At 46.3% G+C, this 26,859-nt stretch overlaps 1 protein-coding gene across 7 annotated transcripts in view; it reads right to left on the minus strand.

The window, feature by feature from the left end:
- The window catches only part of MMP24 (matrix metallopeptidase 24), a 114,583-nt gene extending 88,693 nt beyond the window's left edge, over positions 1-25,890 (minus strand). For 2 of the 7 annotated variants that reach the window (XM_075901453.1, XM_075901452.1), the window contains exons 1-3: positions 25,718-25,886; positions 20,143-20,291; positions 15,961-16,077 (exon numbers count right to left, since the gene is read on the minus strand). In XM_075901453.1, coding sequence (XP_075757568.1) covers positions 15,961-16,077; positions 20,143-20,291; positions 25,718-25,819 — 368 coding nt within the window. In that variant the 5' untranslated portion in view covers positions 25,820-25,886. Of the gene's footprint in view, positions 1-4,904; positions 5,106-15,960; positions 16,078-20,142; positions 20,292-25,717 lie in introns of those variants that run through there. The other 5 variants (XM_075901451.1, XM_075901449.1, XM_075901450.1 and 2 more) reach the window with 5 other exon arrangements.
- Between the last annotated feature and the right edge of the window lie 969 nt (positions 25,891-26,859).

The following is a 26,859-nucleotide window of genomic DNA, read 5'->3' on the forward strand; positions in this document are numbered from 1 at the left end:
GCTACAAAACCTGTGGGTCCCCTAGATGATCAAGCTATAAAAGGAGCAATCAAGGACGATAAAGACATTGCGGAGAAACTAAATGATTTCTTTGCTTCAGTCTTCACGGCTGAGGACGTCGGGGAGATTCCTGAATCTGCACCGTCCTTTGTGGGTGATGAATCTTAGGAACTGTCCCGGATTGAAGGGTCATTAGAGGAGGTTTTGGAACAAATAGAAAAACTTAATGTTAACAAATCTCCGGGACCGGATGGCATTCATCCAAGGGTTCTAAAAGAATTCAAATGGGAAATTGCTGAGCTATTATCTGTGGTTTGTAATCTATCCTTTAAATCAGCTTCCGTACCTAATGACTGGAAGGTAGCCAACGTGACACCAATATTTAAAAAGGGTTCTAGAGGCAATCCTGGCAATTACAGACCGGTAAGTCTAACTTCAGTACCGGGCAAATTAGTCGAAACAATACTAAAGAATAAAATTGTGAAGCATGTAGAAGAACATAATTTGTTGGACAAAAGTCAACATGGTTTCTGTAAAGGGAAATCCTGTCTTACTAATCTGTTAGAGTTCTTTGAAGGGGTTAACAAACATGCGGACAAAGGGGATCCAGTAGATATAGTATACTAAGATTTTCAGAAAGCCTTTGACAAGGTCCCTCACCAAAGGCTCTTGTGTAAATTACATGGCCGTGGGATAAGAGGGAAGGTCCTTTCTTGGATTGAGAACTGGTTAAAAGACAGGAAACAAAGAGTAGGAATAAATGGTAAATTTTCAGATTGGAGAGGGGTAACTAGTGGTGTCCCCCCAAGGGTCAGTCCTGGGACCAATCCTTTTCAACTTATTCATAAATGATCTGGAGAAAGGGGTAAGCCGTGAGGTAGTAAAGTTTGCAGATGATACCAAACTGTTTAGGATAGTCAAGACAGAAGCAGACTGTGAGGGACTCCAAAAAGATCTCACCAAACTGAGTGATTGGGCAACAAAATGGCAAATGAAATATAATGTGGATAAGTGTAAAGTAATGCACATCAGGAAAAATAACCCCAACTACAGTATGATGGGGGCTAATTTGACTACGACAAATCAGGAAAGAGATCTTGGAGTTACCGTGGACAGTTCTCTGAAAACTTCCACGCAGTGTGCAGCGGCAGTCAAAAAGGCAAATAGGATGCTAGGAATTATTAGGAAAGGGATAGAAAATAAGACACAGAATATCTTACTGCCCCTGTATAAAACTATGGTACGCCCACATCTTGAATACTGTGTACAGATGTGGTCTCCTCACCTCAAAAAAGATATTTTGGCCGTGGAAAGGGTTCAGAAAAGGGCAACTACAATGATTAAGGGTTTGGAACGGGTCCCATATGGGGAGAGGTTAAAGCGACTGGGACTTTTCAGTTTAGAAAAGAGGAGACTGAGGGGGGATATGATAGAGGTCTATAAAATGATGAGTGGTGTGGAGAGGGCCGATAAAGAAAAGTTATTTATTAGTTCCCTAAATAGAAGAACTAGAGGACACCAAATGAAATTAATGGGGAGCAGGTTTAAAACTAATAAAAGTAAGTTCTTCTTCACACAGCACGTAGTCAACCTGTGGAACTCCTTGCCAGAGGAGGTTGTGAAGGCTAGGACTATAACAGAGTTTAAAGAGAAGCTAGATAATTTCATGGAGGTTAGGTCCATAAAAGGCTATTAGCCAGGGGATAAAATGGTGTCCTTGGCCTCTGTTTGTCAGAGGCTGGAGAGGGATGGCAGGAGACAAATCGCTTGATCATTGTCTTCGGTCCACCCTCTCTGGGGCACCTGGTGCTGGCCACTGTCGGCAGACAGGATACTGGGCAAGATGGACCTTTGGTCTGACCCAGTATGGCCGTTCTTATGTTCTTATGAGGCTGAGGGATTTGGGTTTGTTTAGTCTGCAGAAGAGAAGAGTGAGGGGGGATTTGATAGCAGCCTTCAACTTCCTGAAGGGAGGTTCCAAAGAGAAAGGCTGTTCACAGTAGTGGTGGATGGCAGAACAAGGAGCAATGGTCTCAAGTTACAGTGGAAGAGGTCTAGGTTGGATATTAGGAAAAACTATTTCACTAGGTGGGTGGGGAAGCGCTGGAATGGGTTACCTAAGGAGGTGGTGGAATCTCCATCCCTAGAGTTGTTTAAGTCTCGGTTTGACAAAGCCCTGGCTGGGTTGAATTAGTTGAGATTGGTCCTGCCTTGGGCAGGGGGCTGGACTTGATGACCTCCTGAGGTCTCTTCCAGCTCCATGATTCTACGCCTGCTGTGGCTCTGTATTCCAAGTGTATTAAGAGCCAGGCGGGCAGACAGCCCAGCTCAGTTTCAGCTCGTGCCAGGTCTGGGGGGTGGTGGTGTCTGAGCTCCCGACAGAGGTGCAGGGGCTGCTGCCATCCCATCCTGCTGCCTCTTTATCAGAGGCAACAGTGCAGGGAAACAGGCAGCCGGTTCACTAGAGAATCTGTTTTTTTTAACTGGATCCCCTCGTAAACCAGTTCCCACCTGGCACCCCAAGCTGCTGCCTCTGGGTCAGAGGCCGCATCGTGGAATGGCAGAGGGCTCCTTTGGGGTGAGGCCAGAGTACAATGGCTGCCACCCCACCACCAGGGACTATAGAATAGTTGACTAATGGATAAGAATTCATGAGGTTACTTTATTTAATTAACAAATATTTAACATCCCTAGTCATCACAGATGGCAATTTATAAACAAACCAGTGAAGTCTGTCTGGGTTACAGGCAGAAGAGAAGGAAGGAGTGGATTACAGCCAACACATGGAGTACCATAAAAGCTAGACAAGCCTCAAAAACGTTTTAGACAAAATCTCAGAAGCAAAAGGACAAATACCAAGAGCAGTATAGCAAGGCACACTGGGAAGGTGAAAGCCTTGTGAGAGCAAATGACACTATATTGATAATCTGACAACACAAGAAGAGGATGCAGCTAATGTTGAACAAGGAACCGTCTACAAAATGACAGCTTATCAGTGGTAAATGGCAGACACCGAAAAAATCATCAGAGACAAATAAGGCCACCTACTAATGAGAAAAAGAACAAGAAATGCACTGGTCAACAGCGAGACACCTAAAGAGGAAGCAAGCATCCAGAAGGTGGAAGATCTTGATATCAACACAGATATCCCTCAAGCCATCAAATCCTTAAAAATGGGAAATCTCCTGGCAAGGATAACAAATCCTGATTTAGCAGCATCTATGTTGGCCCCTCTGGGAAAAGGAAAAAGTGACAGATGAGTGAACCAAAGGGGTTATTAGGATAGAATTCTCAGTGATTGTAATAACTGATGAGGTATCACATTTTTATCTGTATAAAGCAAGGTAATGTATAAGATCAGAGTCCAATGTTTATCAGAGGCAGTCTCAGAAAAGGGCAAACTGGTTTTCGGAAAGGGTGTGGATGCAGAGACTAGATCTTCACTTGGGCTACGTCTAGACAACAAGCCTCTTTCAAAAGAGAATGTCTAGTCTACAAGCAGATTTTTCGAAAAAGCAAGCCACTTTTTCGAAAGTCTAGACACTCTTTCGAAAAAGTACAGTTTGCATTCAATAGCACCTTTTATCGAAACCAAAGAGGCAAGAGGCATTAAATGGACACCCTTCTCATGCCCTGAAGACCTGGACTTCTCAGAGGATCTCACTCTCCTATTACATATCCAATACCATATACAAGAAAAATCTCGACTCGTTGCATTCAGTCAGCAAACTGGACTGAAAGTGAATCGCAAAAAGACAAATATCACAACCTTTCATATCTCCTCATCACTGTCATCACAGATAGAGGATTATATTCTCTCCAATGTAGAAACATTCACATACTAGGGCAGCACCATCAGCCAGGACACTGGAACAAGCCAGGACATCCTGAACAAAATCAGGGAAACCTTCAGAAGCTTAAACATGGTTTGGGAATCATCAAAATACACCACTAAAACAAAACTAAACATTTGTTAGAGCTGCATACTTTCAACATTACTTTATAATTCCAAATGCTAGGGAATGAAAAAGTATCATTGCCAGGAGGTGATACAGATGGACTGACCAGGTGCTTCGGAGTAACTTGCATTACCAGAGTAACACTAAGATGGTGAAAAGCTATGGAAGCCAAGCTGGAAAACTTGGAGCTCAGCTGAAGGAACTGACAGAAAGGCAGAAGCGGGGGAGCTTCATCACTGCCCTAAATGACAGAGGTATAATGAGAACACGATGATGATGATATTGACTGTCCCTTCATCACTCATTACTGTATACACCTCTATCATATGTTCTCTGAGTCATCGTTTTTGTAAAATTAACAGTCCTGGTCTTTTTCATCTCTGTTCCATACTCAATCTTTTTTATTGCCCTACTGTGTAACTTTTCCAACTCCAATATTTTCTTTTAAGATGGGGAGACGACATCTGCACACGGCATTCAAAGTGAATTATGATTTTATATAGTGACATGTTTTTTTTGTCTTATTCTCTATCCCTTTTCTAATGATTCCTAACATTTTGCTAGTTTTTTTGACTGCCACTGCACATTGACTGGATGACTCCACAATCTCTTTCTTGAGTGGAAACAGCTAATTTAGACCCCATCATTTTGTATGCAGATTTGGGATTATATTTTCCAGTGTGCATTATTTTACATTCATCAACACTGAATATCATGACTTTTTTGCTGAGTCACCCAATTTGGTTAGATTCCTTTGTAGCCCTCTGCAGACTTCTTTGGATTTAACTATCTTGAGTAATTCTGTTATCTGCTAATTTTGTTGAATCACTCTTTACCCTTTTTTCAAGATCCTTTGTGAATATGTTGAACGGGGTTGGTCCCAATACAAAAGTGAGACACACCACTAGTTAACTCTCTCCATTCTAAAAAAAGGAAGTTACTCACCCTGTGCAGTAACATTTGTTCTTCGAGATGCGTGTCCTGTGGGTGCTCCACTGTAGGTGTCGGCTTGCCCCGGCGCTGCAGATCGGAGATCTTTCTAGCCATAGTCTGCCGGACCACGCATGCGCGAAGTACGGCTCGTGGCTTTTCACGCCGTTTGAGCAGCGCTGGTCCGACTCCCGCCAGTTCCTCCTGCCTCTTAGTCTGAAAGACAAATAATAGTAAATTCCGAAGAGGGGAGGAGGGCGGGTCGTGGAGCACCCACAGGACACGCATCTCGAAGAACAAACGTTACTGCACAGGGTGAGTAACTTCCTTTTCTTCTTCGAGCAGTGTCCCGTGGGTGCTCCACTGTAGGTGAATGTACAGCAGTAGCTCACGAATGGAGGAGGGTTCGGAGCTATCGTGCCGTAGCTGAGGATAACACTGCTGTCGCCACCGTGGAATCAGGTATTAACAAGTTTGGGATAGCGTAATGCATGGCGAAGGTTAAGTTGGAAGACCACGTAGCAGCTCTACAGATATCTATCAAGGGGACTCCCTTGAGAAAAGCAGTGGATGTAGCGACCGCCCGAGTTGAATGAGCCCTCATAGTCGAAGGCAGTGGTTTCTTACGTAGTTCATAACATGACCTTATGCACTGTATGATGGAAGAAGAGATGCGTTGGGCGGACAGTGGGCGACCCTTGGAACGGTCCGTCATTGATATTAATAACTCATCCGTCACACGGAACGGTCTGGTCCTCTCGATGTAAAAGGCGAGAGCCCGTCTGACGTCCAAAGTGTGCAGGCGTGCATGCTCTGGTGATGCATGCGGTTTAGGATGGAATACAGGGAGGATTATAGGTTCGTTAATGTGAAATCGAGAGATCACTTTGGGGCGAAAGCGTGGTAATGTTCGGAGTATTACTGCTTGGTGCGTAAAAATCGTATATGGGGGAGAGGCTGATAATGCAGCTAGTTCACTCACTCTCCTCGCGGAAGTAATGGCCAGTAAGAAAATGACCTTCATGGACAGGTTGTATAACGTACATGTCGCTAGCGGTTCAAAGGGTCTGGCCATTAGGGAATTGAGAACCAACTCGAGGTCCCAAGGATCCGCTGGTTGAGTATAGTGCGGGTAAAGGTTGGACATTCCCTTCAAGAACCTTTTAGTTGTTGGATGAGAGAATACTGAGCATCCGTTAATCCGCTGGTGAAAGGCTGCAATTGCAGTGACATGAACCCTGATGGAGGTACAGGTGAGGCCTGAATCCTTAAGGTGTACGAGATAGTCTAGGATACATTGTAACGGTGAGGAGACTGGGTCCTGGTCTTTTTGTGAACACCACGATGAGAAACGCGACCATTTAGAAAGGTAAGTACTCCGTGTAGATAGTTTTCTACTGTTCAGTAGAATGTGCTTGACAGACTGTGAGCATAGCACTTCTGATTGTTCGAACCAACTAGGTACCATGCCGTGAGCGCAAGATGATTCACCTGCGGGTGAAGCAGGGAGCGATGATCCTGTGATAGGAGGTCGTGTCGAGGTGGCAGAGGAAATGGAGGATGCTTCGACATGCGATGTAAGTATGGGTACCATGTTTGCCTGGACCAGTCTGAGGCTATTAGGATTACTGTGGCCCTGTCTTGAATTATTTTCTCTACCACCTTTGGAATTAGAGGTGTGGGTGGGAATGCATAGAGTAGGTGACGCCCCCAGTTGTATAGGAAGGCGTCGCCCTCTGAATTCTGTCCGATCCCCGCTCTCGAGCAATACCGAGGACATTTCGTATTGCGAGAAGTTGCAAAGAGGTCCACTATTGGGAAAGCGTTGGAATATCGTCGCAGCCACGGTCGGGTGCAGCTCCCATTCGTGATTGAGAGAGAAATGTCTGCTGAGGGCGTCTGCCCTTACATTGTGCTGGCCCGGGAGGTATTCTGCGACTAGAAAGACATTGTGGCGATTGCACATGTTCCATAGACGCACCGCCTCCGCGCACAAGGAGTGGGACCTGGCACAACCCTTGCTTGTTTATATAATAAACAGTCGTTATATTGTCCGTCAGGACTCGTATGACCTGGTCGTGGATGACAGGAAGGAAGTGTTGACATGCCTTGTACACTGCCCTGAGCTCCAGAAAGTTGATGTGCATCAGCGACTCGTCTGGTGACCATAGGCCTTGTATTTGTTCGCGCCCGAGGTGCACACTCCATCCGATGAGTGACGCATCCGTTGTCAATTGCATCGACGGTTGGGGGCAATGAAAGGGCACTCCCAACAGCAGATTGTTTGGTACTGTCCACCAAGCAAGTGATTTCTTGATGTGGATGGGGACTGTTATTGTCCTGTGGACGTCGCGTACGTTGGGGGGGCAAATTCGAGCCATCCAATGTTGAATGCATCGTAAATGTAACCTTGCGTGTTTCACTACATACGTTGTGGAGGCCATGTGACCCATGAGCTGCAGGCACCGTAGTATGGGAACCTTTCGACTGATGAGTAATATCTGAATCAAGTCTTGCATTGTGGAGAACCTTTCCATCGGTAATGATGCGCGTTCGGTCGTAGAGTCTAGACGGGCGCCTATGAATTGTACTGTTTGGCATGGTTCCAGTGATGACTTTGGAACGTTGAGAAGGAGGCCCAGCTCGTGAAAGAGCCTGCGTGTTATCTGAGTGGCACTGATCGACTCCTGCAATGATTGGGCTCTTATTAGGCAATCGTCGAGATATGGAAAAATCATTATGTGTAGGCGACGTAGGTATGCGGTCACCACAGCCAGGGCCTTGGAGAAAACCCGCGGAGCCGACGAGAGACCGAACGGCAGGACCTTGTACTGGAAATGGTCTGTACCAATTTGGAAGCGCAGAAATCGTCTGTGTGCTGGGTGGATCGCAATGTGAAAGTATGCGTCCTGAAGATCGAGGGATGTGAACCAATCCCCATTCTGAAGTGCTGGGATGATTGTAGTTAAGGTAACCATTCGAAAGCGTTGTTTTCGCAAGAAACGGTTGAGGTCGCGGAGATCTAGTATCCGTCTCCATCCTCCTGATTTCTTTTCTGTTACGAAGTAGCGGGAGTAGAACCCTCTGCCCTTGAATTCGTCCGGAACATGCTCTATCGCTCCGACAGTAAGAAGACGGGCGACTTCCTGTCTGAGCAGTATCTCGTGAGATGGGTCGCTGAAAAGGGACGGGGCAGGGGGGGATGGATGAGGTAGCGACATGAATGGAATGGTATAACCGAGACGAATTGTTTCGAGGACCCATTTGTCGGTGGTGATGTAGGCCCATCGATGGAGGTACGGTCTGAGGCGGTTGTGAAATATCGCCTTCGAAGCACTCGGAATGGTATTGACGGGAATGGTTCTCAACCCCTCGAGGGACGCGTCAAACTTGCTGCCTGGTACTCTGTTGGGAAGTTGTTTTGGGCGGCGGGCGTCTGCGTTGTTGCCGCTGCCTACCCCTCTGTTGGTCCTGAGGTCTATACTGAGGGGATTGCCGGAAGGGGGGCCTCTGTCTCTGGTAGGACGTATATCGCTTTTTGCGGTATGGAGGGGTGTACATTCCGAGCGTTTTCAGAGTGGTTCTGGAATCCTTCCCCGAGTGTAGGAGTTGGTCAGTCTTCTCGGAGAAGAGGTTCTGCCTGTCAAAAGGTAAGTCCTCGACCTTCGAAAACAGGTCCTTGGGGGCAGAAGACTGTTGTAGCCAGGATGCTCTGCGCATAACGACTGATGTGGCTGTCGTGCACGCTGCTGCGTCGGCTGTGTCCAGAGCAATATGCAAGGCTGTTCCTGAGGCTGCGTAGCCCTCTTTTATCACAGCCTTTAGGATACCCCGTTTTGACTCTGGAATGTGCTGAAGCAAAGGTACAAGCTTGGCGTAGTTATCAAAGTTATGATTCGCCAACAGTGCGGAGTAGTTGGCCATTCTAAGTGTTAGGGTTGCCGAGGAATAGACTTTACGTCCGAATAGATCGAGACGTTTACTATCCCGGTCCGCAGCAGTAGGCTTGTACTGTGGCATCTTCGCTCTTTGCTGAACTGCATCCACAACCAAGGAGTTCGGTTGCGGATGCATGAAGAGGAATTCCATCCCTTTGGCAGGGACAAAATACTTTTTATCCGCCTTTTTATTTGTCCGTGGAACGGATGCTGGGGATTGCCAGATGTCATCCGCAATTTCAAGAATGGCTGCATCCAATGGTAGGGAGATCTTTGGTTGATGAGTGTGTTTGATATTACGAAGGAGATGATGTTGCTTTTGCTCCACGTCACCCAACTGTATGCTTTGACTCTCCGCCACCCTTTTGAACAACTCCTGAAACTGACGGAGGTCATCAGAAGGTGAAGTGTCACCCTGAAACGCTGCGTCGTCGGGGGACGATGAGGACTGTTGTGCTGGTGACTGGTCAGGTTCGACATCCCGAGCGGGAGGAGGTTGTTCGACATGAGAGGTAGACCCGGAGGGAGTTGGTGGTCTTGAAGGAGCAGAAGAGGACTGGTATTTCTGCCCTGGATGGGATTGCGGGGACCGGTGTTGATAGGACGAAGTATGGCAATAATGGGGAGATGTGGAGCACTGGGATCCCATTGAGTATTCCGAGCGGGTTGATCTTGGTGGTTGCGACCTGTCTCTATAATAAGTGCTGCGACTGGGTGAACGCAGGTCACAGCAGTAAGAATGACCAGAACGTGGTGATATATGGCCAGTATGAGAGTACTCGGAGTACTGTGGAGACGGGGATCGCAGCTCTGGAGAAAACTCAGGGCTCGGGGATAGGGAGGATAATCCCCTGGTTGCATGGGCCGTTGGGGCTAGTAAATGCTCCGGTGGAGAGGATGCCGGGGTAGAGATAACTGAATGCGGAATCACTTCGACTGGCATTGGGGGAATCAGTGTCGAGGTGGGCCCCATCGACGTCACTGATCGACTCTGCACCGGTGACTGACTGCGCTGTTGAGATGTATGCAGAGGAGAAGGCCGTCGCATTGTCAGTGAGCGTCTGTGCTGAGACGGGTCTTTCGGTGCCGAAGGGCGACTCGGTGCCGGTGCGGTCGAAGCTGGGGAGTGTCTCGGTGCCGATGGTCGTTGGGGCTCCCGTTGTTTGGTGGGAGGCGGTGGACGCTTCGGTGCCGATGGAGCCGCATGCATTGAAGGGCGGCTAACTTCCGCCGAACGTTTGGTTGCGGTCTTCGGCGTCGGTAGTTGTTCCGGTGCAGGTGAGCACGTAGGTACCGGAGAGCGTGTTAGGTTAGGTGATCGTCTCGGCGCTGGGGAGCGGCTCGGTGCCGGAGAGCGGCTCGGTGCCGGGGCCCTCGGTGCCGGGGCCGGGGAGTGGCTGCGGCTCGGCGCCGGAGAACAGACCGGTGCTGGGGGACGCTCGGTGCCGGGAGCGGTTCTCGGAGCCGTAGGCGGCTTAGAGACCGAGGGAACAGCTGAGACGGTCGAGCCCGATATAGAAGGGCTCGGGGCCGACTTACTCCGGCTGTCTTTCGGCGGCCTCGCTACTTTTGCGGGCGGTGCCGTTGACGTCCCTGGCTGATCGTCTGCCGATCTTGAGGGCGGGAGGGATCGTGTCGGAGACGGTTTTCTTTTAACTTTCTTAGATTGTTCCGAGTGTCCTTTTGACTGTTTGACGTCCGGTTGTAAGGCCTTGTCGAACAGAAGGACTTTTAGACGCATGTCTCTGTCCCGTCTAGCCCTAGCTGTTAGTTTGGAGCAGTGGGGACATTTTGGGGGTATATGTCCTTCCCCGAGGCACCTAATACATAGAGCGTGGCCATCAGAGGCAGGCATTGCTTCGTGGCATTCGCCACATTTCTTAAAACCTGGCATTGGGATAACTAAATAACTACTGAAGAAAAACTTTTTTTTTTTTTTAAACGACTAGAATATAACTATAACTTGGGAAAACTCTATATAGGAACTATATACAATAACATTTAAAGTCTCTGTCTCTATAAGAAACAGTAATTGCCAGAGAGACGTTATTCCGTCCGCAGCCGAGGATGGTCAAGAGGAACTGGCGGGAGCCGGACCAGCGCTGCTCAAACGGCGCGAAAAGCCACGAGCCGTACTTCGCGCATGCGTGGTCCGGCAGACTACGGCTAAAAAGGTCTCCGATCTGCGGCGCCAGGACAAGCCGACACCTACAGTGGAGCACCCACGGGACACTGCTCGAAGAAGAACTGGCGATTTCTTACCCGTGGTGTCCTGTTTTTCAACCAGTTATTCATCCATGAGATGACCGTGCCTCTTGTCCCATGAGAGCTCACTTTGCTTAAGAGCCTTTGATTGTGGGACCTTATCCATGGTTTTCTGAAAACCCAAGTACATGCTATCTAAATCACCCTTGTCCACAAATTTCTTGATCTCCCCCCCCCCTTTCAAAGAACTCTAATATATTAATGAGGCATGATTTCCCTTTACAAAAACCATGTTCACTTTTCTGACAATTCATGTCATTTATGTGTCTGATAATTCTATTCTTTACTATTGTTTCAACCAATTTGCCTAGTATTGAAGCTAGTTTTACTAGTCTATAATTGATAGGACTACCTTGATCTTTTTAAAAAATTGGTGTCATATTAACTATCCTTCAGTCATCTGCAACTAAAGGTGATTTAATCTACAATTTCATATCTGAGATCCTTCAGAACTCTTGGATAAATAGCATCCAGTCCTTATGACAACTTGCTGTTAAATTTATTAATTTGTTCCAAAACCACCTCTACTGACACCTCTATCTGGGACAATTGCTGAGATTTGTCACTTAAAAACAATGGTGCAAGTGTGGAAATCTCCCCCACTTATTCTGCAGCGAAGACAAATTCACTTAGCTTCTCCCAAATGGCTTTATTTTCCTTGAGTGCTCCTTTAGCACCCTGATGGTCCCTTGTTGAGCAAGCTTCCTGCTTTTGATGTACAGTACTTCAAATATTTGTTGCTGTTAGTTTTTACATCTTTGGCTAGTTGCTTTCCAAATTCTTTTTGGCCTGCCTAATTATACTATTACACCTGACTTGCCAAAGATTAAACACCTTTCTATTTTCCTCAGTAGGATTTAACTAATATTTTCAAGGATGCCTTTTTAGCTTTTAATCACTTTTTTACTTTGTTATTTAGCCACCGTAGCACTTTTTTTCTGGTCCTCTAACTTTGTTTTCTGATGTACAGTATACATTTTAGTCTATTATAGGGTTTTGTGCCTTTTTTTAAATTCCACGCAGCTTGCTGGCATTTCATTTTTGTGACTTTATCTTTTAATCTCTTTTACTATACTCCTCATTTGTGTAGTTCAGCTTTCTGAAGTGAAATGCTACTGTGATGGGTTTCTTTGGAGTGGCTCCCCGAGGGGTGTTACATTTAATCATATTATGATCTCTATTATCAAGCAGTCCAGCTATGCTCACCTGTTGGACCAGATCCTGTATTCCACTTAGTACTAGATCAAGAATTGGCTATCCCCGTGTGTATTCCAATACAATCTGCTTCCAGACAAGAAGCAGTCATTTATGATGTCTAGAAATATTATCTCTGCATCCCATCCATCTCCGCATTCCATCCTGAGGTAACATGTTCCCAGTCAATATCGGGATAGTAATAATGGGGGATTGCAACTGAGTTTTCTATTTTTATTATCTCTTCAATCTCTCTGACCATTTCATAGTCACCATCCATCGCCATCCTCGTCAGGTTGTTGGTTGTGTATTCCTGCTATTGTATGTGTATTATTAAAACATGGAATTTCTATCCATAGAGATTTTATAGTATAGTTTGAGTCATTTAAGATTTTTACAATATTTGACTCTACACATTCTTTCACATAGTGCAACACCACCATCAGCATAACCCACTCTGTCATTCTTATATATTTTGTGCTCTAGTATTACTGAGTCCCATTGATTCCCCTCATTCCACCAAGTTTCTATTATTCTGGATGACAGGGGAGGGATCATGTGAGGATTACCTGTTGTGATTCCTCCCTCTGGGGCATCTGGCATTGGCCAATGTCAGCTGACAGGACACTGGCCATTCTTATTCTGTTATATGAATATTCTCATGTAATATCAGGCACTCAAGCTCACCTATCTTAGTATTTAGAATTCTAGCATTTGAATATAGGTGTTTATAAAATGTGTCACTTGTTAGCTGTTTAACAATATGTGATGTTATTGGCTGTGACTCTTTTTGATTTAACAGTTTCTTTTCAGTTCTTACCTGTACTAGATCATCTTCCATTCTCTCTTCCTTCCTATAGAACAGCGATGGGCAACCAGGCTAGTGAGTTGGCGACATGAGTGGCCCTCCTTCACTTCAGTGGCCAGCAAAATTGTTATAACCAAGATGGTTTCCCCGGGATAGGACAGTTTTGCTAACTGTGCTTGCCATTTATTAGATAAGTTGATTGAACAATAGCAGCACTTTGACTAGATACAGAAGCAATGCACAGCTCTCACAATCAACGTATGTAATCACATGTGTGTGTCTTTAGTAATACTGGTAGGAAAACGAAATGTCTTGTGGGCCACTCATAGAACCCTGATGGGCCGCAGGTTCCCATTTCTACAGAGAATCCCCATTAACAGATCCTCCCCTAAGGGACATCTTCTTAAATGAACTGTCTCCTGGATTTGTTCCCCCCTCCCACATTCAACACTTGATTCTCTAGTACCACTTTGTCTCTTCTTCTACCAAACCATTTCCCAGGCCTTTGTTCATTCTAATTCCCTGGAACTGTCTCTTCTGGGCCCACCTACTGTTACAGTTACCAAGTAACGAGAATCAACCTTTCTGTAGGGAAATAAAAACTGAACTGTTTCCTGATGGATTTAAATCTAAATAATTTAAATCGTGGATATTGATCAGCAATCTGTCCTAGTTATTATGACCGACATAGAGCTCAAGTGATGGACTAGGACTCCGTTGTGCTAGGCATTGTACAGATAAGGAAAAAAGACAGTCCTGCCCTAAAGAATTTACAAGAGACAACAGATGGATGCAGACAGGTGGGGGAGTACAAAGAAACAATAGGACGATATAGCTCAACATATCCAACCTCTGCACTTTCCCCAGTGACCTCATCCCATTTCCTGCTCATCTTTGCATCCAGTCTCATCCCTTCCTTCACTCTTAATCACTCATTCTCCTCTGATTCTTTTGCCACACATACAAACATGTTGCAATCTCACTTATCTTTAAAACCCCCAGCTTCACCCCACTTGCCTCCTCTGCTACCCTTCCATCACCATTTAATCTCTAAGATGATTGGAAGCACTGTTTTCAAATGTTGTCTGAAACCTTCTTGGAATTTCTCCTAACCTAACTCCATCCTAGATTCCCTCTAATATGGCTTCCCTTCCTTGTACTCCACCTCTCCTACTAAATACTCTAATGACCTTTTCCTTGCCAAAGCTCAGAACCAGTGCTCCATCCTCATCCTGCTTGACATGTCAACTGCCTTTCATAGAGTGGCCCATGCCTTTCCTCTGGAAATCTTGTCCTATCTTATCTTCTATGACTCAACCCTCTGCTGGTTCTCCTCTTACCTCTCTAATCACTTCTTTGGTGCATCCTTCAGGGGAGACTCCTCATCCTCCCTCCAGCTTTCTGTGAAGGATCCATATGGCTCTTTCCTTGGTCCTCTTCTCTTCTCCTTCTACACCTTCTCTATGAGTAATCTCATCAGTGAATACAAATTCAGCAACCATATCTATGCTCAGGGATTAAAGACCTACATTTTTATAGCAGATCCTCTGGTCCAAATTAAAATCTCAACCCGTTATCTCCTCAAGGATGTCTAGCTAACAGCTCAAACTCAACACGAATAGTTCTTAATCTTCACCCCAAGTCCTGGATGCAACTGGACACTGTATGCCAGGAATGGTTTCACTAATGCTGCATACAATACCAATATGCCCTCCCTACTACTACTGAACACTCCCCTGCTTACATATCTAAGAATCCTATTTACTAGGTTTCCTATTAGCTCTCTTAGCTACAATATTTCACTGGAACGTCATGTTTAGTTGATTTCTACCATGATTCCTACCATCCTTTGTATATAGTCACTGCTTTCCAGGATGCAGCCCCCTATCCCGTAAGCATGACCTATATTCTTTTTATCAAGACAGAGGATCTGTCTGTTCTGTCATTATTTAATACCCCATTTTTTTCTGACATCTGCAAACTTTACCAGCAACAAGTTTATTTTTTTAATAGATCTCTGGTAAAGAAACTGAATAGCCCTTGGCCAAGAACAGAGGACTGCAGGCCATGGTTAGACGGATACCTTTTGGATAATAATTCACCATTATCAATTATAGATATGTTTCTGAATTTCCATTATCATGAAGTACACAATATAGTTCATTTTAGAAATGTTTTCACTAATTTGTGTATCCTGTAAAAAGTAGGAATCAGACTGAAATGCCTTCCAGCTAGAACCAATGATTTCAATACTACATTTAGTTTGAATTTCAAATGTCATAAAATGATTGCAGAAAATTCCTGGAAGTATTCATTGTGACACTGGACTTGATAAATACTTGGAATATGAAATCAATACATATAAAAAAATATTTTAAAGTGACAAAACATATCTGAGCACAAAACAAAGACATTAATTTGTAATATTCCATACCACTTCTGAAAAACTGTCAAACACATTTGGGGTTTAAATGACAATCAAAAAGGAAACAAATCAAGCAGAGAACAAATAATTGTTATGTGGCATAAATAATTGTTATGTAACACTTCTAATTATATCATTTAAGCCAAAGATAAGATTTACATAGGCACCTAAGATTCTGATATGACAGTTACTGAAATGCCCAAAGAAATGTAAGCAGGTTTGGCACCTAACTAATGGCACCTAAAAACCTTTGAAAATCTGGCCCTAAGTGCCTTAAATAATTTTTAAAAGGGGATCTAAACTCCTAAGTCACTTAAGCACATATTTTTCTAAAGTTCAGAAGGCCGTATATATGCATGAAAAGACACTTTCACTTTTGACAGCTCAATATAAAAATCTGTTTCAAACTATTTTTCACTCTTTCAAAAATGTAGAACATACCTGTATGTTATATGCTTCTGCCTCCATTTTTGTCCAGTTAACGCATATCGCTTATTCCTTCGGCTATGGCTTAAATGGGGATGATCAGGAACCCCACATCGAGGCTTCTTCATCCATCTAAAAAAAGCCCAAAACAACCCACTGGTGAAAAAGTGTTAAATCTGGGAAACAAGTTAGATGTGATTTTTACTGTTCATTAAAACTGATTTAACCCTTGGTTTATTCTGAACCAAGATTAGGATTAGCACCAGGTCTATATTAGAACTAGTGGGGTCCCCTAAGGTTCTGTCCTATGACCAATCCTGTTCAATTTATTTATAAATGATCTAAAGAAAGGGGTACGCAGTGAAGTGGCAAAATTTGCAGATGATACCAAACTGCTCAAGAGAGTTAAGACGAAAGCAGACTGTGAAGAGCTTCAAAAAGGATCTCACCAAACTAAGTGATTGTGCAACAAAATGACAAATGAAATTTAATATTGATAAATGTAAAGTAATGCACATTGGAAAACAATCCCAACTATATATACACATTATGATGGGGACTAATTTAGCTACAACTACTGTAAATTAGCATATATAACCGGCGCAGGAGTATTACCCGCACCCGTGTATTACCCGCAGTTTTCCCTGATTGAGTAAAAAACGTCTTACATACCCCGCGCACATGTATAGCCCACAGGTGAACCGCAGGTACTGTTAATGAAAGATAACGAGGGTAATTAACTCAGGCATCAGGGTCTGAGCCTGCCGCACAGAAGCATTTGAGCTCCTAGATACACAACTGCCAAAGCACAGAGTAGATGGCCGCAGCCCGAAAGGGAAGACAGGTTGGCTAGGCAGGTGAGGAACACACAATTTGGCTAGGCAGGGGAGACAGGTTAGGGGAGAAATTTAGTTTAAAATAGTATTCAAATCTTGTGCAAAGTTCCGCTCCAAAGGGAGCCCTTAGACTGAGCCTGCAGTCTGTGAAGGCCTGGAGGAAGATAATTCTCCAGAGTTCTTCCTGGAGGGAGGCCATAGAGCAATGACTGTTGCTTAGAGCAATGATTTGTTGGTCTGTCTCCAGTTGCTATAGAAACAGGTAATGTCTCATGCTGAAGTCTGACATGAAAGTGATAGAAGATATAATTTCCTTAGTTGTCTCTAACATATGCAGCACATCAGGGCCTTGATTTCTACTGTAATCATCATAGTCATGCTTCAGCTCTGTAACACCCCCATCCCATTCTTGCTTCCTGTGTTGCTCTTATACCTCTTCCTGAAACACCTATATAAAGAGAACAAGTTCTGTCCTTTAAGGCTTCCTGCATAACGTTGCTGTTATATAGCCCTCTTGATAGCATAGAAACTCTTTATTTTAGCTCCTAGATTGGTAAAAATTATGTGCATCAACATGGTCATTGTAGAGTTGATAGACCTACAAGATGAGGAGCAGGGGACAAAAGAAGTCCTCTCAACAAAGCAGTCCAGATCCAAGAAAATAACGTCTCAACAAAGCAGTCCAGATCCAAGCTAGGAATATGAAAGGGTAACTGGTGAGTATCACTCTTAACAGAGTTGCTCCAGGCCTGCAGCACCCTCCGCAGACAGGGGCCAGGCATACCAGGCCTCGACAGGCAGGGAGATGTTCCAATCCAATGGGGCTGGAGCACTCCCCTTAATTGATTAATGGGTTAAACATGAAGTAAACTTCATGTTTAACTGGTTAACCAATTACACAGGATTTTACATCCTTAATCCACACACAACATTGTGATGTACAATTCTGTTACTGTTTTGTCTCCCTCTGTTTTGAAGGCTTTTCTGTCTGTCACAGTCAATGTTATGTCACATCTACGATAGGGGGCATGACTCTTTCCCCATATCCTTCCAATACACAAGTGGTGTGCACACTCAGAATGCAACCCTGGATCTTTGAGAAGGTGCAAAAGACCTGGCAACACCCTTTTTAAAAATCAAATGGTTTTTTATGTTGAACCTCCCCCAGGAAACCCACTATCCTCACACTGTTAGCCCAAAACCCACTCCCATGTCTACACCGTAGTTTGCAAAGGTTTCTTTTCTCCTGTGTTGTTCCCAAGTGTTGGGACACCAGTAGGGAGGAGACTCACTGTGTACCCTTCTAGCGTCCTTAGCATAGGTCTACATGACAGTTTTGGAGGAAGTACTTGTAAGTAGCCTGGAGCTTGGCAGTGAACAAAATAAAGCTTGTCTCCACCTCTGAAAGACTGATGCTGCCTTGTGAGGAGGCAGCTGTAAGATGGCTGCCTCCCACTGAGACAGTGCAGGGTGGGCAAACTTTTTGGCCTGAAGGCCACATCTGGTTTGGAAATTGTATGAAGGGCCAGGTAGGAATGGTTGAGGGAGGCTGTGCAACTACTCCACCTGGAGCATCAGGGCTGGCTCAGGGGCTGGGAGAGCTGAGGCTGCAAGGCTGGGGGAGGGAGGGCAGAAGGGGCTAGCCACCCCTGCTCACCGTACTCCCTAGGAGTTGGGCTGTCTCCTCCCAGCAAGGCAGACTCAATCCTGTTCCCTAGTGAGAGCTCAGGGGCACGACTGAAAGGCCCAATGGGCCAGATGTGGCTCCCCTCAGAGTTTGTGGTTTCCAAATCCTGCTGGAAAGAGACAGGCTTATTTTTGTCAGAAGGATTCATTACATGTGAGCCATGGGACAGATTCAAATACTCAAAGGGGGAAACAAATAGAAAAGACTCAGGATTCTGTTGCAAATCTAGAAAAGTATATGTTCTACTACGTCTGTCAATTAATGTGCGTTAACGCCTGCGATTAATACAGAGCAGAATTAACGTGTTAAAAAAATTAACACACGTTAATCGCAGGTGTTTCCACACAGTGCTCCCCTTTGAAACACCACCATGGCGTTTTAAAGGGGCAGCGTAAAGCAGAGCCAGGGTCAGCTGGGGACTCCAGCTGATCCCAGGCTCCCTCCGCACTGCCCCTTTCAAACACCTTGGCGGCATTTCAAAGGAGCAGTGCAACACAGAGCCTGGGATCAGCTGAAATCTTATTATTTAACAGTGCAATTAATCACACACTAAATCACAATTAATTGTTTAATAGCGTGATTAATCACAATTAATTTTTTAATCACTTGACAGCCCTATTTTCTACACAGAAGGTCAGATAAATTACAGAACTTCCTACAACAGGTTCCCAGGAAATACTCGTCTGTAAACTCTCCCAGAAAGGACAGGAAAGATCCTGGTTGTGACCCTCAATCTCCTAGGTTATGTCTAGACTACATACCTCTGCCGACAGAGGCATGTAAATTAGACATACCGACATAGTCAATGAAGCAGGGATTTAAATATCCCCCGCTTCATTAGAATAAAAATAGCTGCCGCGTTGTACCGACAAACAGCTGAGCCAGCACAATGCAGCAGTCAAGACGGGGATCAGTCAACAAGGAAAGCCTTTGTCTTTGTCCCTTATGCCTCATGCTGCAAACTGGAATAAGCTACTTTAACCTGAGTTAAATTAGAACTCAGAGAGTGAATTTAAGTTCATGCCAGCTAGAGCAGGCTTCCACATAGATTAAACTCCCAAACTGAGGCAAATCTCATCTCAGACCTGCAAATGGTTTTACAACTCCTTAGCCCCCCTCCACAGAAGAATCAGAACCCCCCCACCTGCCTGAAAATGGAGTCTCAAAGCAACTATAATTGTGACTTCTCTCAGCTCCTAGATAACTCCAGCAATATATTTCTCTACAGTAAAAAACGTATTAATCCAAAACAAAGGCCTCAAGAGAAAAAGCACCACCCTGCAAAGCACAGCCTGCAGTTGGTTTCTACCTTCCCATTCCCCCTTGGGACTTAAAGGATTTTAGTACATAAGATAAATATTTTCTCTACTTTCAAACAGAACTGTTTGCAACAAAAAGATTCTATTTTTTCTAGATATCCTAGAGATCCTATTTCAAGCAAACATCTGTCACTTATAACCAGGGCTTGACAAACTGCGGTGAAATCGCTCGCCAGTCCCGCGCATGCGTGTGCCGCCGGTGAACGGGGTGAACGGTTGAAATCTACTTGCCACGGGAGAGTAGATTCAGTGATTTGTCGAGCCCTGCTTATAACTAATCACAGAATTTTGACAGAGAATGTTATATTAAGATGTGTGTAGAAGATAAACCCAAAATAAACTTTGCAAATCTTACTCAATAGTTGTCTGGTCCAAAACTCCTGTTACTGGGATCCCATAAAATTGTTGCATACTGGCAACTGCAGACTGCATAGCTTTTCCTGAGTGCAGGGCAGACATTCGGCTTTCAGAGGGAAGCAAATAGCCATATGCTTTTAGCCAACTCTGAAAAATATGAGAAATAGAAAACATTAACTATGAGGTAGTCAGTTGTGAAGCATATACACAAAACATCATTCTTTAAAGTACTGGAAACATTTTTATGTGACTACTAAATTGTACAAATTCATTGCTGCTTCATTTTTTCTTGTTTGGTCAGAACACAATTTATATCATAAGCATAAAGAGTGAATTGCACTGGTTAAAAATCAACTATTTTGAGGATAGATACTATGCAAACTAAGGATGTTAAGGGGCTGGTAACTGGGTAATCGTTTAGTTGATACAAATTGTATCGACTACATGATCTGTCGATAAGGGAAGATGCTCAGAAGGAGTTACTATATTTAAACTGCAGAGCCACAGAGGGGGTAAGATCCAGGCATGCAGGCAGCCTGGCTCCTACTACATTTAAACTGAAGAGCTGCAGCAGGGGCAGCTCCTGGACCCAACATCAACCAGGACTGAGCTGGGCTTGCTCAGTCCCAGTTCATGCCTGGTCCTGCAGCCTCTGGGCCCTCAGTGCTGCTGCCTCTGATACAGGCAGCTGCGCAAGTGGAGGGGGAAAGCGGCACTGCAGAGACACTGCTAGGGGGAACCAGCTTTTAAGTTGGCTCCTCCAAGCACCAGTTCCTGCTTCCTCCCCTCCCACTTGCAGCCTCTGATTTAGAGGCAACGAGGGACAGGGAGACAATGCGAGTAGTCAACTAATCAACTACTCTTTACATCCCTAATGCAAACTTGTCATTAGTAACAGAGTTTATTCATTGCTCAGTGAGGGGGCTGGGAGAGCTGACTGGGGCCACCTGCAGCAGCAAGGAGAGTGCTCCAGCTTGCAGCTCCAGCAGCTCTTCGGAGGATGGGAGGGGGCTGGGGCTGTGCAGAGTGGCAATACCACAACTCTCCATGACATAACCTTGTGACCCCACCACAACTCCCTTTTGGATCAGGACATCCAGTTTGAGAAACACGGATTACTCCTATGAAACCTTAACAGCATAGCCAGGATGGGGGACCTAATGCCCAGAGGACAGTTGTCATCCTCAACTTGCCTGGATCCAGCCCGAGGCTCAGGGCTCCAGCCCAGCCCCCTGCTGGCCTAGCGTGGGACTGGTGTAGGGATGTTAAATTTCGATTAGTCGCTAAGGACTAGCATGGCGTTCCGCCTTTGAAATGTACAAGAACCTCAGCAGGCGCTCCTGTGCATTCCAAAGACTAAAACACTGCCTGGAACCTGGGGCGTGTGCCGCTGACCCCAGGCTCCACTCAGCGTTGCAGTCTTTGAAATGCACAAGAGCCCTTGCTGAGGTTCTTGCACATTTCAGTGGAAGCACTTGAATGAAGACCGGGGTCAGCAGACTCCTCACTGGCCCCAGGCTCCACGCAGTATTTCAATCTTTGAAATGCACAAGACTTCCTACTGGGGGTCTTGTACATTTCAAAGTTGGAACTCTGCTGCTGCGCCCCTGCCCCCTCCCATGGAGAGGAAGTTGGGGGGAAACCAGCTTTTAAGCCCCGTCTCCCGTTGCCTCTTTCTGATAGAGGCAGCAAGTTCGGTGGGAGCAACTAGTCGCTTATAACCCTAGACTGGAGGCACAAAAACGACTAGCCTGGGGCCCCACAGGCTCTGCTGTGTGAGGGGAATGTGGGGAGTGTCTTTCTTCCTCTCAGTCAGGGGCCTCATCAGTGAGAGGCTTGTGGGGGGCTTTTTTGGTTGTTTGTTTTGTTCCTCTCTTGTGTGCGACTCCCAGCTGATTTTTCTGTGGGTCAGCAGCCCCCGACCCAAAAAAGGTTCCCCACCCCTGCAATATAGGCTAAAAGCACACATAAAAACAGATTTTATGGTTGTATTTTTCATGGCTGTGTTTGGTAGGGCCCTATTTGCTATGAATAATATTGCAAATTTAGCCCATTAGCACACAAGTTATTTGTTAGCATGTCTTGTTCACTATGGAAAAACTAGTAGCAACTCCTTAACGCAGGAGTAACATTCCTTGACTCTTCAGTGACTAGATTTAAGGCATTTTTAAAAACATATAAGTGACACACTGCTTCACACAGGGCAGTTTAATTTCCCAAAACGAAATATTAACAAATCTGAGTTGGGGAAAAACATTAAATAGTAAAAGTGTAAACAAAGATGGGGAGTTAAGAACATATTAGTAGATATTCTTAAGAGTCACCGTTTCTCCATTATGGGTTGGTTTGTTTTTAAATCTAGGGATGTTAACATGTGTTTATTTAGATAAACGTTTAACCACTGAAAGTTTCAGAAGTTACACATGGGGGGTGGGGTCAAAAGCACAGAAGCTCTCTGGGAGTTAGTATGCGCAGGGAGACAGCTTAAAAGCTGTGGGTACTCAAAAGCACCTACTCCCGCCTGCTCCCCACACTGCTTCAGAAATTCTGATTTTCTGAATCAGAAATTACACAAGGTTGTAACACCCAACTTGTGGGAGCCAGGAGATCAGTAAATGTATTTAAAACTAGGCACGAAAAAATACACATTAAAGTAAAAAAGGATTGGCCCTTACTTCATAGAAGAGATATAAGCAACTACTCGACTATCCAATACGCACAAGCTTATTGGACTGAGAAATATGAAAAGTAATCCCACTCCCAAAACTGACCAAGGGATCTTTTTGGTTACCCTGAGGTTATAGGTCAGTGCCCTAGAAAAAAGAAATTATTAGACACTCGAGGGATATGGAATGAAGCCCTGAGAAATGGGTATGCAGCATGGACACATCGTTAGGGACATGTATTGTCCAAATCATCCCAAACACAACACACGTCCAGTTCAATGGACAGTGTATGTGTGTTATATCCTGGGAAAAATTTTGGGAAAGTGTAAGTATTAACCAACCCCTAGTGGATGAATGTAAATGTAATGTCAGTGTGTTCTATACTAATAATCACACTTACTATTTACCAAAGGTTAAGGTGGCAGAAATGACTGTAACTAACACTTTGATAAATTTCTGTTACTCTTGGCCTAAAATGACATGATTTGGCTCATCATTTATTGACACACACCAAGGTGACCCAGTTTTTACAACAAACACAGAAAAATGTAGGGAAGGAAAGAGGTTAAAAATTGCTAAATCTGAAAAAGAAATATTAGCCTATCACTGGTATGATGTTTTTACTGGCTGGTCTTCTGCTTCTAAAAGCATACTGTCTATTATGTTTCACACACTGTTAATTGTCTCAATACTAACATGTATCTGTTTGATGGGAATGTGCTGTATGTGTTGCTGGATAAAAGGATGTACGTTAAACTACAACCACAGGCCCAGATTGCTTCTCAGTATATTGCTCCAAGACAATTGCATAAACTGTGACCTACTCAAGAATTGTTCTTGAGAAGTCAAAAGGAGGATAATACAGTAGAAAAATTCCTATTTCCTATTTTTAGTGACATTCTAAGCATTCAAATCATAGGGCATGTCTAAACTACATCCCTCTTTCAAAAGAGGAATGTAAATTACACAGCTCGAAAGTGCAAACGAAGCAGGGATTTAAATATCCCACACTTCATTTGCATAATCACGTCACAACGTTCTTCCGAAAAAGGGTATTTCGAAAGTGAAACTGCTGTCTAGAATCTAGACAGTACAGGAGGAGTACAGGATCTTTCAAAAAAGGGGTACTTCCCCTGGAAAGAACCATGTCTAGACAGCGGTTTCACTTTCAAAATATCCTTTTTTGAAAGAATGCTGTGATGTGATTATGCAAATGAAGCACGGGATATTTAAATCCCCGCTTCATTTGCACTTTCGATCTGCCTAAATGACATCCCTCTTTCGAAAGAGGGTTGTAGTTTAGACATGTCCTTAATGTACTAAGTCCTTAATATGTTTTATGTTGTATACCCTGCCAAACTATTTTGAAGTAGAAACAGAGCCTTATGGTTTTTATTGTATAAATTATTTAAATTATTGTAGAAAGAGTTTAGAATGTTATGGTTATTATTTAATTGTTAGTTCTAAAATAGATATTGTAATAGATCTTTTGAAATGTTGTTTGCAACCCCTGTTATGTATAAGAGTAAGGAATGGGGGCAAGATAAGAGTTCCCCATCCTTGCTGTAAACAAAGGAATAGTAAGAGGTTAGGGTGGTATTTATTCTGATTTACTATTTATTTTGTGGCAATACTAGAAATCCTGTCTTCATTATCCTGATCACTGCCAAACAGCTGACTGAAGAGATGGCCCCTTCTCTAGAGCTACAATATAAGTGAATCTAAGATTAAAACAGATGTAACAGAAGAGGCTAAGAAAAGAAAAAAACAGTACAATAAACATGATAAGCAGGTGTTTGAACACAGCAGCTTTTCTCTTGACTTTTCTGAGCAACTATAAGTTTAAAGGACCCTAGCGAAATGCAAATATTTCCCATAGCCTATCAAAGCAAGAATAAAGTGCAGTGCTTAACTGGCAGAGATCGGGCCATAGACTCCCTCACACCCTGGGTGCTAACACCTCCCAACAAACAGCTGCACAATGCAACCCACAGGACAAAAATTCACCTTTCCCCCATTAATAATTCTGCCTCAATTTCTCCCATGAAGGTAACACTGGCTGTTCCAGAACAAACATGCTGAGCTCGCTCATTAGCAAGCCCAACTTCAATACCCCCCAAGCACACCCCATGGCCAGCTCGGCTATGCTAAGCCCCCCCTTCCATACGCACCCCACAGCCAGCCCCGCTACGCTCAGACCCCCCCTTCCATACGTACCCCACGGCCCCCCGCTCAGCCCCCCCTTCCATACGTGCCCCACAGCCCCCTCTGCGCTCAGCCCCCCTTCCATACGCACCCCACAGCCAGCCCCACGGCCCCCTCTGCGCTCAGCCCCCCCTTCCATACATGCCCCACGGCCCCCCCGCTCAGCCCCCCTTCCATACGCGCCCCACGGCCCCCCAGCTCAGCCCCCCCCTTCCATACGCGCCCCACGGCCCCCCAGCTCAGCCCCCCCTTCCATACGCGCCCCACGGCCCCCCGCTCAGCCCCCCCTTCCATACGCGCCCCACGGCCCCCCCGCTCAGCCCCCCCTTCCATACGCGCCCCACGGCCCCCCCTTCCATACGCGCCCCACGGCCCCGCGCTCAGCCCCCCTTCCATACGCGCCCCACGGCCCCCCCGCTCAGCCCCCCCTTCCATACGCGCCCCACGGCCCCCCAGCTCAGCCCCCCCTTCCATACGCGCCCCACGGCCCCCCCCGCGCTCAGCCCCCCTTCCATACGTGCCCCACGGCCCCCTCTGCGCTCAGCCCCCCCTTCCATACGCGCCCCACGGCCCCCCCCGCGCTCAGCCCCCCTTCCATACGCGCCCCACGGCCCCCCCCGCGCTCAGCCCCCCTTCCATACGCGCCCCACGGCCCCCCCGCTGCCGCGCTTCAGGCTCCCGGGGGGGCGGGGCCGCACTCACCCGGCCGCTGGCGGGGTCGGAGCGGGCGCAGCGCAGGGCGCAGAGCGCGGCCAGGAGCGAGCAGCAGGCCCGGGCCAGGCCCCGGCGGCGCCTCCGCTCCATGGCAGCGCCCTGACAGAGGCCGCCGCAGCTGCCGGGCCGGCCGGCCGCCTCCTCTGCGCCTGCGCGGGCCTGCCCGCTCGCCCCGCGCCGCCTGCGGAACAGCGCTGCGCCTGCGCGTCCGGCGCGTGCCGCTCGCCCCGCCCCCGCCGGCCCGTTGCGCAGTTCTGCCTTTGGCCCGCCAGGGGGCGCCGTGGCCACAGAAGCGAGCCGCGCTCCGGGGCCGCACCTGCCCAGCCCTCTGCACAGCGCCCGCCGGGCCAGGCGGGGCGGGGCGCCGGCTGCGAGCGGGTCCTGCCACCCGCAGTAAGTGTCTGCCCTGCAGCATCCCCGCGACAGCCAGGGCCCGGGTCCCACGGGGACCTGCCCGGCGCCCCACAGAGCGTGCGTGCGGCTGCGGGCCCGGTGCTGCGCTGCCCTGCCAGTAACTTCCCTTTTCCTTATGCTGGGGGGTTGCTGGTTAATCATGGGACGTGCTGTGTGCGGGCTGCAGTCATGCGTGGGCAGGGAAGTGAGCAGCACGGAGTGGGGACACCCCGCCCGCGCCCCAAGTGACCATGACGAGGAATCCTCGGTCCAGCCTTGTTGGGAGAGTGGAAGGGGAGCCTGCTAGGTCAGGGGAGGCCAGCGCATTTGACAAAGAGCCAAAACAGTGGCGGAAAACATGCAGAAAGCTACACCACAAGTGTCAAGGGGAAAAAAAGACCAGAACAGAATTGTCGAACAAAAATATTTTACAAACTTTTTTTTAAAAGGAGACCGCCCCTTTAAGATGGCCACCATCTTGGGCACCATCTAAGCCAGAAAGCACAAGGAAGCCAGGGGGGAGTCAGCGAGGGCTGTTTGGGGGAAGCGCAGAAGCAGCTTCAGGAGCCACAGTTTTGGCGGGGCTAGAGCCGCATGCTGCTCATAAACCGAGGGGTTAGCCATGGCTGCTCTAGGTAAAGGCAGTGGGAGCAGGAACTCTGATCCTTTCACTAGCCTGTCATCAGGTGTGTAGGAGCCGGAAAGTTCCCTCAATAGTGGGACCGTGCCCCACTTAC

This window comes from Pelodiscus sinensis, chromosome 18 (assembly GCF_049634645.1).
Source record: "Pelodiscus sinensis isolate JC-2024 chromosome 18, ASM4963464v1, whole genome shotgun sequence".
Lineage (NCBI taxonomy): Eukaryota > Metazoa > Chordata > Testudines > Trionychidae > Pelodiscus > Pelodiscus sinensis.